This window comes from Tasmannia lanceolata, unplaced genomic scaffold (assembly GCF_043159265.1).
Source record: "Tasmannia lanceolata isolate RefF3 unplaced genomic scaffold, GAP_Taslan_0.1 ptg000011l, whole genome shotgun sequence".
Classification (NCBI taxonomy): Eukaryota; Viridiplantae; Streptophyta; class Magnoliopsida; order Canellales; family Winteraceae; genus Tasmannia; species Tasmannia lanceolata.
The window spans coordinates 26,662,033-26,680,812 of NW_027518688.1; the positions used below are offsets into that span (position 1 = coordinate 26,662,033).

At 39.1% G+C, this 18,780-nt stretch overlaps 1 protein-coding gene and 1 pseudogene across 4 annotated transcripts; both read right to left on the reverse strand.

Moving 5' to 3' along the window:
* Window positions 1-2,192: 2,192 nt before the first annotated feature.
* On the reverse strand, window positions 2,193-13,935 carry PPT1 (polyprenyltransferase 1). Of its 4 annotated transcripts, none has more exons than XR_013253931.1 (10): window positions 13,724-13,935; window positions 8,660-9,198; window positions 8,322-8,457; window positions 7,974-8,095; window positions 5,011-5,080; window positions 4,778-4,927; window positions 4,540-4,675; window positions 4,322-4,418; window positions 2,569-2,693; window positions 2,193-2,482 (listed from the first exon to the last, which is right to left on the reverse strand). XR_013253931.1 is itself a non-coding variant. In XM_077390993.1 (10 exons), exons 2-9 carry the CDS (start codon window positions 9,094-9,096, stop codon window positions 2,624-2,626), a joined length of 1,218 nt encoding a protein of 405 aa, XP_077247108.1. In that variant the 5' UTR covers window positions 9,097-9,198; window positions 13,724-13,933; the 3' UTR covers window positions 2,193-2,531; window positions 2,621-2,623. The 4 variants fall into 4 exon arrangements, 3 of the variants coding, with proteins under 3 accessions (XP_077247108.1, XP_077247107.1, XP_077247109.1); XM_077390993.1 differs by having other exon boundaries at window positions 2,193-2,531; window positions 2,621-2,693; window positions 13,724-13,933; XM_077390992.1 differs by having other exon boundaries at window positions 2,621-2,693; window positions 13,724-13,926.
* A 1,353-nt stretch (window positions 13,936-15,288) lies between these two features.
* On the reverse strand, window positions 15,289-18,137 carry LOC143886091 (glycosyltransferase BC10-like; annotated as a pseudogene).
* Between the last annotated feature and the right edge of the window lie 643 nt (window positions 18,138-18,780).

The following is an 18,780-nucleotide window of genomic DNA, read 5'->3' on the forward strand; positions in this document are numbered from 1 at the left end:
GGCTGGACTGGGGAAGAAAAGGGGGTGAGATATAGATTCCCGAGGCTGAAGATTAATAGATTATGTTTTTATTTTGACTTACGTTACGAAGAAGCTAACCCAGAAAGTGACACGTACACAAGAAAGATAGTCACGACAGTTATGGCCGAATCATGTTCTAGTACAATGACGACAATACCCCTTTGAAGTGATTAAATTATCAGTTTCACTACCAAAACTGGTGGAATGCTAGAGTCACGGGCGCACTCGCAAAAAAGTGGCAACGTGCGCCCCCATCAGTCAAATTCCATTTAAGATTGAGCAGAAGTTTTGATCACGACTGACTTTAATGGAATTTGACCAATGGGGGCGCCCTCTCTCCCCTTTTTTTTTTTTTTTGCAAGGGCGCATGTGAGTCTAGCATTCCTTGCAAAACTTTCCTCTTATGTCACTATGAGGTGCATGTGATGGCTGTAGGGAGGGGTTGAATATGTAAGATTCAACCGCTGGATTGGGTTAAAATCAGACCGCTGGATCATCATGGTAGTAGATTAAGCAAGTTGGTTTATGAGGCAACCCAGCTAGAGTAGGCAAATAGATTGAATTAGTAAATATATGGATTAGAATACAATATTTTGTACTTATATTTTTCCATAGTTACCTTGATTTCTTTCTATGTATATCATTTGAATTTCCTATAAAAACACCCATTAAGCTCATTGTAAATCATCAAGATTTTGTGAAATTTCCTACTATTTAATAATGACTTTTGATAAAAATAAATTTAAGCTTTTAAAAAAGTTATTTAAATAATTTAAAACAGAGCAATCATAGATACAAGGGAGCCCTTACATAAAGAGCCAAAAAAGGGCTCTTGATTGGATCCACGTCATCAAATGTAACTGATTTTACTTTTTCAAACGATTTTAAAATGTAACTGAAAATGACGTAGATCCAATCAAGAGCCTTATTGTGGCTCTTTATGCGAGGGCTCCCTTGTATCTATCATTGCTCTTGTTGAAGAATTCTAGACTGAAGGGAGCCCTTGCAAAAAAGAGGTGAAAGGGCTCTCCTATTGGCTACACATCACCATCATGCATTAATAACGGCCAAAAAGTCAAACATGATGGTGATGTGCAGCCAATGGAGAAGTCCTTTCACCTCTTTTTTGGCCGTTATTAATGCATGTTTGACTTTTTGGCCGTGATGATGGTGATGTGTAGTCAATAGGAGAGCCCTTTCACCTCTTTTTTGCAAGGGCTCCCTTCAGTTTAGACTTCCTCTAACTTGTTTTACGTCGAAAGAAATAGAGCCCAAGGAACAAATTTTCAATTAATGACATGTTTGGCTACCATGAAATTTTATTTTCATGGAATATTAACCAAGTGGTGTGAGAGGGATATAGGAGAGGGAGAGAATCGACAAGGTATACAAGGAAGGATACTGTTTAAAGTGGCTGAAAAATAGGAAATAAAAAGAAGCTCACACAATTGGTTTAGTGCTTCAGGCTGAGATTGGCTGAACTCATCAAACCTGAACTGGTTCCGGCAGATGTGCGCTCGCACACTATCAACCAAAGTGGTTGGAAGACACATCCGCACACCAACATAGTTCATGGTCTTTTCTCATTATTTTTTACATTTTGCCCATGTAATTCCTGTTTTCCTTTTAACCGGGCAAATCGCGTTGAACAAATTAATTAAAATTAGGGGAAACAGAGGTCTTTAATATGAGAAAAGTGTTTCTGCGCACGTGCGCAGGGAGCTCCCTGCGCAGAAGTGGCTTAAAAAGCCACCGATCGGTTGCTTTGCTAATGATTTTTTGGGCACAACCGAGCTCCCTTCAACACCTGAATAAATGTGTTATGCTAATGATTTTTTGGGCACAACCTATTTACATTATGGCCCATCAAATGCACGGTTTGGATCATCCTATGGTGTGGGCTGTACCTTCCAATCATCCATTTTAAAAAATAAGGTGTATTCATGCATAGTAAATTAGTAATGCTCATGAGCTGCTGGAAGTTGAGAGTCCGCAAAAAGTGAGATGCTGTTAGAAGGGCTGATTTCCAAACACAAGTGCACTATTCGAGCTCAAAAAGTGAGATGCTCTTACTCCTTGATCTCATTTTCTATTTTAAAATAAAAAATGTTAAAAAAATCCAAAAAATCGCGGGTTGACCCGACCCAACCCGTGTTTACTAAAGTGAGGAGTGCGATCATCAAAATATGGATTGTTGATAACATTTCCGTAAGTTAATCAAGCATATGACTATTTTCCTCCTGGAGAAAAGAAAAGAAAAACTAAAGTCCCATTAAACTTGCCTAACAAAGAGATCCACCCAATAATGCCTTAGTTAAATCATTTGCTGTCTCCTTATCTTTTCTTCAAACTTGCAAAAATGACACATCTCTCTAACTAGACATGGAATTTCATCTACAAGATTGCACTTCTCTTACTGCCCTGGGAGCTCAGCCTGGAGTGTAACATGAATTATGTGTATCTGCACAAACACAAATGGAACAAGTTTTATAATGATCCATCCACCCCTCCTGCAAATAAGTGAGTGAAAACATTCTAAAAAGTTACCATATTGTATAATACATCGAGACACGCGCAATCATGTTAGAAGTAAACATACCCATTAGGATGCAAGTCTTCCACACAAGATCCCACTAAATATGATGGCTCCAAACCACTTGTTGGATACAAATCTGGCAAAATAAAAATAAGTAATATTCTGGTCAGAGGCATTCAGAGATGAGTAAAGCTAAAAGTCGACTGAAATTCGAGATTAAGGGGTTTCTGGATACCTCTGAGAAATATTTGTATATAATCATCAACATGGGTTTTAAGTTAATAAATTATTTCCAAATAATGACAGATAATTTTATAAATGATATACTTAATGACTTCGAAAGTGGTTTTAATGTCCCATTTGCAAGTAAGATTAACTTCAGATAATCTTGTTTCCAAATAAGGATTGATTTTGGTGACGTCCAAATAAACTCTGAAACCTGCTTTAGGAAGAGTGTGTGTAGAGAAAGCATTTGGGCACAATGAACACTATAGAGAGCTACCATTTGAAAAAGAAAAAACAAAAAAAACTATAGAGAACTAACAAGCTTGACATGATCTTAGCATTGGGTTGTAATAACAGCTGCATCGTCATTTAACGTAAAAATGTACACATTAGCGCTTGCATTTGCTCCCAAAAAAAGTGCTAGCATACACGTAAAAAGGACACAGCCCTTCAGTACACATATGAAGGTGAAAGAAGAGATATAAATTGAAACTTGAAAGACTACTCATGGAGAAAGTAGAGATTTTGCACGACATCCATAATAAGTAGGCGGCACATGGTCAACCAACAGTTATGATTTGCATCTAACTCTCAATGGCTATAATCAGGAGCAGCTTCATCTTCCCTTCCACAATTTACATGACAGAAAAGAGGGCAATCTCCGAGCAATCTCTGAGGGGGTATAAGAGAATATGGTCAACAACTAGGTCCCAAGAATAAGCAAGAAATCGTATCATCTAGGTTGAAAACCCAGTCAGAAAGCATGGAAATTAAAATACATTTGGCACCCAAATGTGCTGCATATTTTTGCTGCAGATATGTATATTTTAAACAACCATAATCCTGATAAGCTATCAAAGAGAGATGAGGTGACCTTGTGCAAATGGCAAGGAGTTGCAAATATTCGAAAGATTATGAGTAATTCCTTGGCAGTCAATGCTATGAGCTTCTGCTCTTCTGTAATTGAGTTCTCTTTCATCTTTTACAAGAGTCACCATCAAACTCCCGCCACGTAGTCTTTTCTTTCCACTATTTTTTATCTGAATTATGAATTTTATGAGTATTTATCCCTTCATTAGTATTCATAAAGGCTCAGGTACAGATGGAGACTAATTCTGGTGTTATGCTTAAGACTGGGACATGTAAAAGAGATCTAAATTTAAAACAACTCAAAGTGACTTTTCGGAAAGCACCACCTATCCTCCGACATTTCAAATTTTGGTAGAGACATGATTATCCTAGAAGAAAGAAGCTCAAGTGATTCATAAATATCAAATTTATCACCAGACAGAACTCTGAAGATTGTTTACTATAGACCTTCACTTGCTACAACATTCCTTAAATACTTTAATACATTAGAAAATGTGTTTAAGAAAAATCTAGGTGTTGCGATATTTCAGTTACGTTAAATCATATTTTATAGAAGCGCATCAATTGGTAGACCTAATTCAATATCATGTATAGAAGTCATCTATCTTCTCAGACCAAAGAAAAAAAAAAATCACTACAAAAAGGAGGTAAGCTTGCATAAATACTCACTTTTTATTACAATCTGAGCGATTTGACAAGTCGACTGTCCAAATCTGCCACCCTAACTGACCAGCTGCAACCATCAAAAATGGATAATATGGCCACCCTGTCCTACACAAAAAGATGCATATAATCAGGAACCCACCCATGGCAACCATTTAGTATTAAGCCTAGTTCAACACTCAGACAGTGATGCCAAACAAAGCAGAAGCAAAATAAATCTGTACCAAGTTCTGCATTAAATCCACTGAGAGCAAGGCTACTTATACATACAATCCCAAATCCACTAATCCAATTCTTTGTTAGATCACCAAACCTCAAGGCTGTGGATTTAACCCCCACTTTCAGGTCATCTTCTTTATCCTGAAACACAAGTCAAAATATTTTAGGTGTCACCTCTGAAAAAGAAGTGAAGCCAGAAACTAAAACTACAATCCCTACAAGCTTGATAATTACTAAGCATACCTGATGGGCATAGATTGTATCATAAACGAGTGTCCAACACACACCAGAAATGTACAACGGGAAGACAATAGCAGGATCCAAACTTCCTTTAACTGCACTCCATCCTAATAAAGCTCCCCAATTAAACGTCAAACCTAAATATGCTTGAGGCTGCAATTAAATAAAGCTATAAAATGCATCGGCTTATGTTGCTAAAGGACATAAAAGAAGGAAAGGTGCTCATAAAGCCATACCCAAAATGTAAGCCTCTTCATCAGTGGATAGGAGAAAACTAGCAGCAACGAAGATGCCCCCAACACACGGCTGCAGGAGAACAATAAAAGCAATTAAGTGCTTTTGTCCTAGCAGATTTTGTCTTACACCATCAACTTCCTTGGTTTTAATTCTCTAATGAGCATGGAAATTAATGATCCAGTTTATGTATGACGATAATATATTTATAAAAGAAAATGTCAACTTCATTTCTAGAGTTTTAGCATATTTTAAGTATTCTTTGAGGCCACGTTTGGATACCCACGAGAATTAGATTTGGATTTCTCACATTTGGCAGTTGAGATTTGGATCTGGATCAAATCCTTAAATTTCCAAATCAGCTACAACAGTGAAAAAAGATCAGATTTTCAAATCTGTTCTGCAAGACATTATTTGGAAATCCATACTTGTAGCAAGTACCACCAACCCCGCTGCTCCTCGACCTTGCTGCAGCAGCGGCAAGACCTCTCTCTCTCTCTCTCTCTCTCTCTCTCTCTCTCTCTCTCTCTCTCTCTCTCGTACAACATGAGCATGAAGATGATTGCTGTATTTTGTATCCAAATCCAAATCCAAATCCCAAAAAAAAAAACATGAGGTATCCAAACGTGGCCTTATAGGATTTACCTAACATGTGCAAGCTAGATAACAGTTTCTGATATTTTCCTACAAATCCATAACACACTTTTGGGGGTTTCCCCCTCCTGCCTGTTATTGAAAGATGAATTTCAATGGTTATACTTTATAGCAACCTTAGGTCTTTATAGTCCTGCGTGGTTTGGCACAATGTCGAAATTATTTTGGTGAAAATCAAGATGAAAGGCTGTGACTACCTAAAACAATCTACATAATATTGACAGCGTAAAATTTATGTTAAAAATTTGTTAACTCATGCATGATTGTAGCCGGAGAAGGGAGCAGATACCACCTTAGGTTGCGTTCGGCAACACTTCTTTTTGAAATGGATTCGGCAACACTTCTTAAAATGAGATTTAGTCATTTTTTTACTTAAAACCCGTAAAAATTGAAAGAATGCCGCTCATCTTGTGCGAAATGTAGTTTTTGATTATTAGAAGGTTTTTAGCGCGATTATGTAGAGCGACTTTTTATCGCTTCGGAGAATCATGTTAATATGTTTATCGCGATGGGTGCTCTCTCCCTCTCCTCTCACTAAAAAACCTAGAAAATAAAACACCCCACAAATGCCCTTTGCATTTTCTTCCACTCTTCTCCTTCTCTCTCCATGGCAATCGACGACCATATGGAAAGAAACTATGGGCGGAGGAAAAATCTCCACCAGGGGAGGAATGGCTCCCTCTCTCACTGCTAAAACTCTGCTCAGAACTGGCATTGCAGCTCGTGACAATAGCAGAGTTAGGGGAAAAGGGTCTTCTCTGAACAACTTACATGCGACAACATCCGAGGGGAGGAGGGACAGAAGGTTCTGAAGAAATCGGATCCAATGCTAAGCTGAGAGGGGTCTTCTTCTATTCCTCGCTCTCCTACGACAACAAGAAAAGCAGAAGCCAATGGGTGATAAAGAAATGGGGATGGGATTCTGCATTTTTAGAACAAATGGAGAAATTTGATTTGACTTTGAAAGAAATACATATAGTAGGATTTGGGGATGATGATTAGAGTCGTTGATGTTGGTACGATGAAAAGGAGAAGTAATGATTGTGGGTTCCTCTTTTTTCTCTTCCTTGTCCATGGGTGATTAGTTTTTGGGAGGAGATGGGCTTTTCTTTTCTTTTCCTTTCTTTTTCCTTTTTATTATTTTTTTTAATAAAGTAGAAATGCATGTATATGTTGTTCTGAGCGAGGCAGAATGAGACGGATTCGATGCTTTTTGGGTGATCTGGTCGTGGCAATAGGAACTGAAACACCATCTGTCCTGTTGCTTCTCACAGCCCTGACCTCATACTGTCTTGCTTTGGAGGTGCTAATCTTCTCTGGTTTATGATCCTTTCAATCATCTTGTTTCCAATTAGAACTGGGTTACACAGTCATTACCATTGGAATGTGATCTGCGTGGTGCCAGAATAGAGCTTCCATTGTTATGAATGCTACCATTTGGAGCTCTTCCTCTTGAAGGAAAGCATGACTGCCGACTTGGTCTGCCATTTGCTAACTGATTTATAGTTTTATACTCTCTGTTTGATAGAAATCTGCTATCTAATTTTGTTCTGCAGCATAGATAGATATTGTTTTGTTATTACTCTGTTATTTGAAATGAATGTATGAATCTAATGCAGACGCATCCGTTGGTGAATTGGAGCCGAAAAGCAAGCCGCGGTAGATTGAAGGGGTTTGCATATGAGTTTTAATTTGGATTTGTGAGTTCTTCCGCTGCACTAGAATCCGATGCGTCGGCTGTGTTGATTGTTCACCGTTTTGGGATCGGGCTTCCGCAGTGGATTTATATCTGGGTTGGGATGAGGTATTTATAGGTGGCTACAGCTTGTGTGGAGCTTTAATTAGAAAACCCCCAAAAAAATTGCTGGACTTGGGTTTGATTTGTGTAGAGTCGTCACTTTTGGACTCGGGTTTCTGAAGGTTTTGCTTTTGATCTGTTATGCATTTGTTGTAGAGTAGTTTTAGGTTGTTTGAGCATGAGTTTTCTTTTCATTGTTGGCGTGTTTTATATTGAGTTTTTTATGTGTCTATTTTATTTATTTGATCCATGTATATTCTCTAAAAAAATCTGGAATCCATTCTTTTGTCACAGCCGAATGTAAATTTGCTCAAAACAACAGAAAAAAATAAAATTTGGTTGAGTTTGCCGAACACTATTCTGTTGTCAAGAGCACTCAAAAAATGCATTATGATTCTTAATTCCAGAATGAGAATGAAGAGAATGGTTTCCGAATGCAACCTTAGTTTTTTGTAGATACGAATAACTTCTATAATTACCTCAACATTAGATGCATAAAAGAAACATACTAACCTATAATTATTTAGTTGAAGGAGAATCCCCAGGCCCAAGAGAAGCTGAAATCCAAGAAAGCTAAGCCCCTGAAATGGTGTCAAAACACCACTAGCAACTGGTCTTGACTTTGTGCGCTCCACCTGCAAAACAAAAGTATTTCAAAGAGCAATTCCATTAGCATAAAGAACCATGCTACAAGATATGAAGTGATTTAAGCACTACAATAACATTTGTCCTATGGGACAAACAAAGAGAATTTTCAGTATGTGTTTGCAATTACAGATTATAAGGTATATAACGTGAGCACATAAAAAATGCATTATTCTCGAACAGATGGAACTGACAAAAATTGGCACTGAACAGTACCTTTGTATCAATATCGCGATCAAGAAGATCGTTCACTGTACAACCAGCTCCTCGTAAAAGCAAAGCGCCACAACCAAACAAAGATAACATCTTGAGATCAGGAAGGCTCCCTGGCGCCGCCGCCAACGTAATTGACCTAGAATTCCAAACACGAAAAAAGTTAAAAAAATGAGTTCATTATCTAATCTTTCAACACTGATACCAAAACTAATGAAGATCTCATAACATTCAACAATCATCCGACAATAAAGTACGAATTCATAAAAATTTCATCAGAGAATAAAAAAATCAAAGCCCTAGAAGAAAAAAGAAACAAAAAAGAAAATGAGAAAGCTCACCACATACATGGCCAGGCGAGCAACCACGTCCCAATCGGCCGGTCCAATCTGGCTAGCCGAGCATACGGCCTGGCAGATTGTGGTAGATATAAATCGATCCACGAAGAAGAAGGGATTTTCTTCGATCGTCGTTCTTTGTCAGCGTTACCTCGGCGATTCTCACCATTTTCTGTTCCGTTCGTAAGCGCCGAAGTGCTGGAGATGCTGGCAATGGATAGAGTCACATGGAAAGGAATAATTTTTCCAGCGGGAAATTCAAAAAGTCTTCCACAACAGAAGTTCGGGTGTGGGTGAAGGGTTTCTAGGGTTTTTGAAGCAATGATTGGGGATTTTAGGAAGAAAGGGTCGGAGGGTTTAAAAGAGGGGGAAGAGTTGAGAGCGACGCAGAAGGGTGATGCTCGGAATCTTCTAGAAGCGCGGGAAAACCACAACGCCATCTCTCTGCCTCTCCGTCTCCCTCCCTCTCTCTAGGGTCTGTTAAGTTGCTTTCCTCGATTGGGAAAGAAAATGGAAATGATGTGGCAAATGGAATGGAAAACCTGTGAGATGAGTGCTTAGTTGTTAGGAAACCATAGAGAAAATAAACAGAAAATATAAATGATGTGTTTAGTTGGATAGAAAATAGATGGAAAGTCTACTAAAATCACCCCCAACCATCATGTGGATCCCATATGTAGCTTTCTAGGCATATCGTATGGGGACCACATATAATAGACACCCTAATGTTTCCAAAATAAGTGGGTCCAATAATCTCACGCCATAAACACCCAGAAAAGCATACACCAAACTCATTAAAAAAGGGGTGAGAGTTGTGGTGGTGGTTGTGGGGGGGTGTGTGTGTGTGTGTTGGGGGGGGGGGGGGGGGGGAGGGTTGCACGAGGCTCCCGCCATTGCGGGGACTGGGGAGGGCTAGATACACCAAACTCATTAATAAGAGTCAAAAAATTAAGCTAAAGAAACCCATTTCAGGGCTCTCAAAATAAAAATTAACTCAACAAAACAACATATTTTCTTTTGAAAGTTGACAAAATGTATCGATAATCATACGAAGATTACATGATAAAGGAACCAGGAGTCCCCCATGAACCATCATGTGAGGTCCTAGGAGATAATTTCAGAACCCTGGACAGGTCCAGGGTTTTCCTTTTTACATTCCTTTGTACATCTACACCACAAGATACAAATAATTTAAAAACTATAATCCTCCTTGAAGATCATTCCTAAGATACTAATAATTTAAAAACTATAATCCTCCTTGAAGATCATTCCTACAAGAACACTGTTAAAACAACACAACATCTTTGCGATCTTCAAACGAAGATCTTGAGAGAAACCCTTCAAAAATTAAAGCTAGCTTTTTATGCAACCTTCTACGAAGATCTTACAAAACAATTTATATATTCACAAATTTTTATATGTCACATAACAAATGCACAAAAATAGAAAAGCACACACCCAACTCAGCAAAACAACCTATGACACCAAAATACTCAAAACAAAGAAAAGAAGTTGTTGAAGGATATTTTATTGCAAAATTGAGATACAGATAACCTCCAGAGGATAAAGACTACTTAATGAAAGGCTGCCATCAAATCACAGTTTCCCGAGCCTAAGCACAGAATTAACCTCCCTTTCCTGAGCACAATAATTGTTTTATCATCTAGCTTCTGAGCTGATATTGAGTACAAATTGGCATTTACATTAGGATAAGTAACATAATTCAATTAACAAAACTAAGTGGTGGATCAATTGGACAACTACTGCTTCATAGGATAGGATCCATAATCAACGAATTGTTGTCAGTAGTAAGTGGTAGAAGAGGTTATATTGTTGTGATGTACTGCCCCTCTAATCGGCACTAGTGAAGAACAAGAGGATGAAAGGGGTGTTTCACATTCTTCTTCCTTGAAGAAAGAAACCAATTTTAATAGGAAAGGTTGACCTTGCAAAGGCCTTTGAAATGTGAATAGGACAGCTCTCATCATGTTCATGCATAAACAAGGATTTGACAGGACATGGTGCAGGTGGCTCTCCAAACGTATCAACAACCCCTCCTTCTCAATCCTCGTCAATGGCTCCCCAGGGATACTTCTAGTCAACTAACGGCCTTAGAAAAGGAGACCCCCTCTCCCCCCTCCTTTTCTGCCTTGTTATGGAAATGTTTAACCATAACTCTAGATGATGCATTGCAAAGAGGTTTGATCTCAACTCTGTTCTCCAAAGGTGCACTATCTATTACACATCTCCACTTTGCCGATGACGTAATGTTTTTTGTTTCATTAGCGGTATTTTAGCATGCTTGAAGAAGTTTGCAGCTTGTACAGGCTTGGAGGCTTACATACACAAGAGTGAAGTATTCTTCCCAGGAACAACCACAGAGCAAAGGAAGGATATTACTTGCAGACTGGGCATGAAGGAAGGCACCCTCCCAGTTGAGTACCTAGGTCTCCCCCTATTCACCTCGCCCCTCTCTAGCACTGATTGCTTGCCTCTCATTGCAAAATTCAGGAAAAAAAATCCAAAGTTGGAGTAACTGCTACCTCTCAAGGGCAGGTAGAATTGGACTAGTCCGATCATTTCTCAGCTCTTTTCAGGATTACTGGTCATCAGGATTCAAAATTCCAAAAGGCATACTAAAATCCATTGAAAAGATCTTTAGGGATTATGTATGGGCTGGGGTTGATCAGTCGATCTCACAAAGAAAATCCATCCGGTGTCATGGAATGATATTTGTCAACCCAAAACTGCAGGGGGACTAGGAAGATTGTCTGACATAACATCACAAATGAAGCAACTAAGGCGCATCCTCACCAACCATCAAAACCCGTGGGTGGAATGGATACAAAAGAAGTACATTAAAAATAGAAACATCTGGACTCTTAAGATTCCATCTAAGCCTTCCTGCGGTCTGAGAAGCATCCTGGAGGTCAAAGAAATAGCAAAAGCTCACATGTGACAACTGATTGCAGACGGCAATGGGGTGGAAATTTGGGAACAACCACGGCATCCGAGAGGCCCCATGAACAAACTAATCTCCAGAACAAAACCGGACTCCTCGCTCACACGTATTCAAAGTTTAGAGACTCATTATTGAACAAAGACTCCCTGAAGGAAGAAAAAAAAATCATCCAATCAATAATAATAAGTCCAGGAACCACGACTACAATTATATGGAAACCAGCAGTAGACGGCGAGTTCAGTATAAAGAGTGCCTAGGATCAGATAAGGATATGGTTCCAAAAACAGCCGTGGGCCAACACTATCTGGTTCAAAGCTATCCCCCGAGACATGCATTAACTACCTGGCAGGCCATTCAAGGGAGATTAAGCACCTCTGATAGACTGTCGTTCCTTGGAAGGAACATAGATCGCTAATGTCATCTGTGTAAATCCGAGCCTAAAACAATCAATCACAGCTTCTTCAAATGCGGTTACTTGGCCTGGATATGGCGTTCGATCCTTTGCCGCATCGGTCACCAAAGAAAACCACTTGACACTCTAGAAGATGAGGAGGATTAGGAAAAAGTTCCCAGGGACGGGTCTAGCGGCAACAATAATCAGGATGAGCTTTGCTGCGGCAATTCATGCTCTCTGGACTGAACGCAACTCCAGAGTGTTTGAATCGAAAGGAAACCCAAAGAAAGATATTTTGCACAACATTCTCCAGATACTGAATGCAACTCCAAAGTGTTCCAAAATCCCAATCACCACAATCCCCCCAAGCCTTCTAGAGATCATAAATTTAGACAAAGAGGTGACTACATATCCCCGAGTATAAACTGAAATGTATTATTCGTTGTATTTCCTATCCTCTATACTTCCTTTCTCTTTAATACACTGGTAGGGGTCCGACCAAACCCCAGCTTACCCATAAAAAATAAAAAAAAGAAGGGATTTTTGTGTAGGCAAAATAATTGCTAAATAGTCCCTAAGAAAAGCATATTAGCTAAACAGTCCTACTTTTAGAAAATATTTGCTAAAAGGTCCCTAAAATTCAAGAACTTCAATTTTCTCCGTTAAAAATTTTAAAATGGCAAATTTACCCCAACCCATTTAATCAGCTTAGCGTTTTTTTATTTCCCTTCCAATATTTTCAAAAAAAAACTAGGAAATAAGCAACAATATTATCTCTTCCAATATTGACTTTCCCTTTGACATTCTCCCTTCTTTTCCTAAGATTAGAAGCCAAACGCTAGTTCTTATTCCCAAAAGAAAAGTTCTGAAAGGAAAAAAAATCTAAAATTTCTTATTTCTTACACATAAAAAAAAAGATAAGGTAAACCAACCCTATTCAATTTTTCAGTTAGGGAACTTCGATTTATGATGTTATCCCTCTAAATTAATCAGACATAATTCCTCAATGAAAAAAAATTCATAGAAATAATTTTCCATCAAAGATATTTTCTTGCAATCCAACCAAGATAGGAATTTCTTAGAAAAGTTAGAAACGAAAAATATTCCTAAAATTTGCCATTTCAAAATTTTTAACGGAGAAAATGGAAGTTTGTAGTTTTAGGGACCTTTTAGCAAACATTTTCTAAAAGTAGGACTGTTAAGCTAATATGCTTTTCTTAGGGACTAATAAGCAATTATTTAGTTCAGAAAAACATAGAATAAGAAAAATGTATACATAATCAGAAGCTTTCTTGAAAAATCGCAAACGTATTCAACTTCTTATACTAGTAAAATGCAAGCGGCATGCCCACATTAAGGGTGTGTTTGAATGCAAATCCAAAGTGTCATTTGTGTGCAATTTGGATCTAGCTCTTTTCATTTGTCAGGTTACACATAAATAGCAATCTGAAAAGGCCCAAATTGGAAATTGGGTGTACACCAAAAGCACTTTAAAGCTATTAGAGATTGCATATAATTGAAGAATAACAGAACCTCTTTGAGAAATTTTATCGACCATTTGATGAGCATCTCAAAACACAACACTACTGTATCTTTAGGGAAAGACAATCAAAAGGGAGAAACTTATAATTAAAAATAAATAAAGAGGCAATTGATTTCCATCTTATATGATGCAGAAAATAAGAGAATTGAGACTCAAACAAGAGATTACCTTCATATGTTGGGGTTCCTTCCTTCACAGGGGTTTTCTTGTGGGTTCTACTGAAGGCTTTAAAACGGGAACAAATGAAATGAAAGATCTTTAACTAGTATTAAGCAAAAGGGTGGTCGCAATAAAAAGGGGGGTGGCCTTCAAAGTGATGTTTCACTACCTTTGAATGATCCTAACCGTCTATTTGATAGTCCCATGCAGAGAGAAGATTTTGTGGTCCATTGGATCCTCCCAATTGGGATCATGATAATCAAAGGATGAAGATATTTATGATCGAAGCAGAGCAAGTAAAACTTGAAAACTAAACAAAAGAAAGGAAATAGATATGTGATATATTGAAATTGAGGAAGGCAACTCAATTAAGGCTCCTATCTTAACAAAGTTTCGATAATACAATGTATATAAACTATTGGCAAGGGCTGCATTCCACGTTCAATCGCAAAGTGGGGTCAACCTTGTTCAAAGATCTAAACCATTCAGTTGGTAGGCCCCAATGTAAATATGTCGTACCACGAATGTCATCACCGTTAGATGATCCTAGCTCTTTGATCTATAGAGATTTCTATATGGTGTATTTTATCTATAGATTAAAGGGTTAGGATCATCCAAAGGATTTGATTTTTTGGGCACAATCTAGTAACATTATGGCCCAGCAGCCGAGTGGTTTGGATCTTCGAACAAGGTGGGCTTCATCGTATTTTTAAAAATGCTTGCTCACCCACCAACAGACACAATAGACAATGGTCCCACCTCACCTATGTGCATGCATCATATAACGCATACTTTTTAGAAAATTCACCAGGCCACTTTGTTCGAAGATCCAAACCATTCATTAGTTGAGCTTCAAGGTACATACTTTGTGCCCCCAAAACCTTCTCGATGATCCTGACTATCCGATCTAATATGACTACACCATATATGAATCTACATGAATCGAAGATTTACGATCATCCCAGAGAGATGTTTTTTTGAGGTATTGATTACTCCTCTTGTTCGAGTTGTCCTTTCTTCGGGTTTTAATTTGTTGAAAACTTAGGTTTTTGGATACCTTTATTTTCTTTTTTTGAGTGGCTGGTTTCCTTTATTTGTTTGTAATGGGTTTTCGTTGGTTTCTTCCACAGTGGTGATTTTGGATCAAAATTGGTATTTCTATTGTGTTATATTTTGTTTCGGCTTCAAGGAAATGTTTTTTTTTTCCTGATTTCACCGGTGTTATTTAGTTGAAGTTTGTGGTGTTTGTGGCTTCTTTGCTTTTGTAACAGATCTTCTCTAGTTTTTGTTATGATGGTGATATTTTATGGAGGTTTGGGCTATTTATGCTATCTTTTGTTTGTTCTAGTTTCGGGTTTTGTCTCTCCGTTATTAAAGATGTTGTTCTGGATGGGAAGCCAGGACAATTGGTCTCTTGAGGAATTCAAGCCGGGCTCTAGAGGAATGAGCAGAATGCAAGCTTATCCAATGACACCTTACTGTTGAAGTTTTAGAATCAGGGGCAGAGCTAGGAAACAAAAAATTCTACTCAAAATGGGATTCAAAAATTAATTTTTTCTTATAAATTTCAAATTTCAAAATTTCATGACCGTTGAAGTCAGATTGAGTAGGGGCTCAAGTGCACTGGGGGCAAACTTCCTTCCAAAGAGCAAACAAGTAGAAATCTGCCTTGAATTATACCAACAAGCAGTCCCATTCTCCCTTAATGTTTACCTCGACCAGTCGACCCAAGTCACAGTCCGATTAGAGTTCAGAGCTCCGAAGAACATGTTCAAGAAAGTCGGCAAGTAATGATCATCTGGGTAGCAAGAAGGCCTGCAGTATTTCTTAAAGAGGGTATAGTACTTGGTGTCAGAAATTATATTTATAGCTAAGGAGCGATTAAGCTCGAACCACTGAGATCCTTTCCTCCATTGGAAGAGCTTGATATCGGGCAACATGCTGCGGCTATAACGGCCACGGCCATCTCGAGTGGGGTCGTCATAAGATTCAACGAAGCTGTGAGCTGAACTTGTGAGGTATTTGTAGACGGTGGGGAAATCATAGACTGGAATGCAGCTTTCGGAGAGTAGAACAAAACGCTCGTTGGAGAAATCAAGTAGTGCGTTGGCTAGGAGTCGTCTCTCAGCATAGGCCAATGAGATTGATCCCCATTGAACATCCTGCAAAGTGACAAGAGGTTGATCCTAACCCTCCGATCTGGGTGTTAGAGGGTTGATCCTAACCCTCTATAGTTCGGTGAGTTAGGATCAACCTATGGAAATAATTTTTGGAGCACAACCTATTTAGGCTGTAGCCTATCTAATGAACAGGTTGGATCATCGTATGTTGCAGGTCATACCGTACTTTTAATAAGTGAGGAGTGCAATCATCAAAATACAGTAGTGTTGATAATAGACCTGGCAAAATGGGACCCGTACCTGCGGGTACACCCGGCTCGCAGGGGTACGGGTACCAATTTCATTACCCGTGAAAAAAAATACCTACACCCAACCCGTACCCGTGACCCGCAGGTGGGTCTGGGTCGGGCGTTGGTGCCCGCGGGTTACCCACCATTCGGTTTTCAACTTTTTATTCTTAAGGCCTAAACACTAAACAGTAAACAATAGACTATGTGGGTGGGCCAACAAAACAAGTCAAAGCAATTAGACTATGTGACTAGTATATTTGGTTGTACCAAAACAAACACTTGTTAAAGTAAATGAAAATTTGTATGATGAATGGGCGTATAAACATGTACTCATCATTCCATCCTTGATATTTGATCCAACAACAGCTGACTTGTTAAGAAGCTGCTGTTGGATTAAATATCAAGGCTTGTACATCTATCGTACCACCTTTATGTGTCCATACACCCATTCATCATATAATTTCTTTTGGTAAATATATATATAATTTCTTCTTTAAATTTGCCGGGTTACCCGTGGGTATACCCGTACCCGCCCGGGTGAGTTCCAGGTTCATGAAAGGCTACCCGTACCCGCGCCGGTATTTCTTACCCGTACCCGTACCCGCGCGGGTTACCCGTTTGCCAAGTCTAGCTGATAACATTTCCCACATTTTATTTCTTTTTTTAAATTTTAATTGCGTACAATGCTTAGTAGGACCTACTAGGACACTCCGATGGACAGTCCAATTTGAAATGGATCGTGACCGTGACATAAGAAGTATGATCCGAAGAACAATCCAAATCCGATCCGACCGATAAGAAATTTGAATGGATCTTGACTAGGACAGGTGGATCCGTTGACACCCTATACGGGGCCCACCAACTGTTCAAGTGAGAGAGAGAGACAGAGAGTTGTGGCTATAAAAGGGGATGAATTTATCCTAAGATGGGGGGACGGGGGACGGGGACTTATAGGGGAATTTATCACTGCCCAAAACCATCGTTGAAGTAGGGCGGGCCCACATGAATGGATGATCGAAACCATTCAATTTTTGGTCTAAGTGGTACTCCCAAAATGAGACGGTGAGACGTTCTTAACGCTTTGATTTGTAGGGTTTTTCTATATCCTGCCATCTATAAAAAGGGCCCACAAATCTAAGGATTAGCATCATCGTATGGCCCTGTTTTTTGGGGCATGCCCTTTCTACAATAGTGACCAAACAATCAAAGGCTTAGATCATCCATTCATGTGGGCCTACGGCACTTATAGGACTGCACAATCGTTCACCATATAAAAATTTCATTTTGTCGGACGCTGAGTTGGTTCTAGAGGAACGACTTGTGAACACAGAAACACGTCCAATAGTAGGCTGGAGCTGGACTCTTGGGACTCTCCAATGCTTAAGACAGACCTGGCAACAACAATACGAGCTAATGGCTAGGAGGAAATGGAATGGTGAATTGAGAATGAGATTCTTAAAAGTGTACGTCGAAGTTTTTCGACCTTATAGACTAGAGTTCTCAGCCTTTAAGGAATCTTGCCTTTCTAGGGCTCTTTCCATATTAGGCTGCCTTCCTGAATATCGGTCTCCAAGTTTATCTCTTGAGGAGGTTTAGGGTTCATACAAGGCTCAAGTGCCAGGTTCGCCTTCCATTGGGTGCCATTTTTTACATTATCACATATTCCTTAGTCAATATCTCAACATGCATAGAGAAGATTTTGTGCTTTCATTGGATCCTCCCAGTTGGGATGATGAATAATCAAAGGGAGAAGAAATTAACGATAACTCGAGTAAAATTTGAAAACAAAACCAAAGAAAGGAAATAGATATGTGATATATTGAAATTAGGCAAGGCAAGGCAAATCAATTAAGGCTCCATCTTAACAAAGTTTCAATAATACAATGTATATAAACTATTGATAGTTGCTGTATTCCAAGTTCAGTAGCGGATCAGTATGCCTGCCGTTAAGGGGAGGGTGCCCAAGTTCAAAAGAAATTGATAATATAATGTATATAAATGTTTTACCTCCATTGCTAGGGCACCTTTGGCTACCAAGAATTTATTTTGTTCACGTTAAGTCAGGGGTCTCCAACTGGTGATGAGGGTGAAGTGGTTAAAAATTAGGAAACAAAAAACAGGAAACTAGTGTCTCTGGTGACGAGAAACGGCAAAAAGGCAGGAAACAGTCAATCGGGGCGCAACTAGATTCTGGTTGGCCAAACCGAACCGGACCCATTGAACCATTTACTCAACTCGACCCGACCCATGTTCCAACCCGATGAGGTTCAACCAGACCCGAGGAGCCCTTTTTTCCATCTAGAACCCGACCCGACCCGAGTTCAACACGACACAAACTCGGATTTTTAAGCTTACTATAAAAAAATGATAAAAAAATGTCGGGTTTCACTCAGGTCAGGTTGACCAAGCCTTCAACCCGAACCCGACCCGAAGGATACCCAACTCGACCTGACTTTTTTTGGGGTTGAACTCGACCCGAGTTGCATCACTATCACTGGAGACACTAGTTTCCTATTTTTTGCTTCTTGATTATTAGTGACCCCACCCTCATCTCGACTTGGAAACCACGATTTATCGTGGAAAAAAAAATTCATAGTAGCCAAACGTGCCCAAAATGCATCACATATATCTATTTGGACCCAAGAATAACTCACCC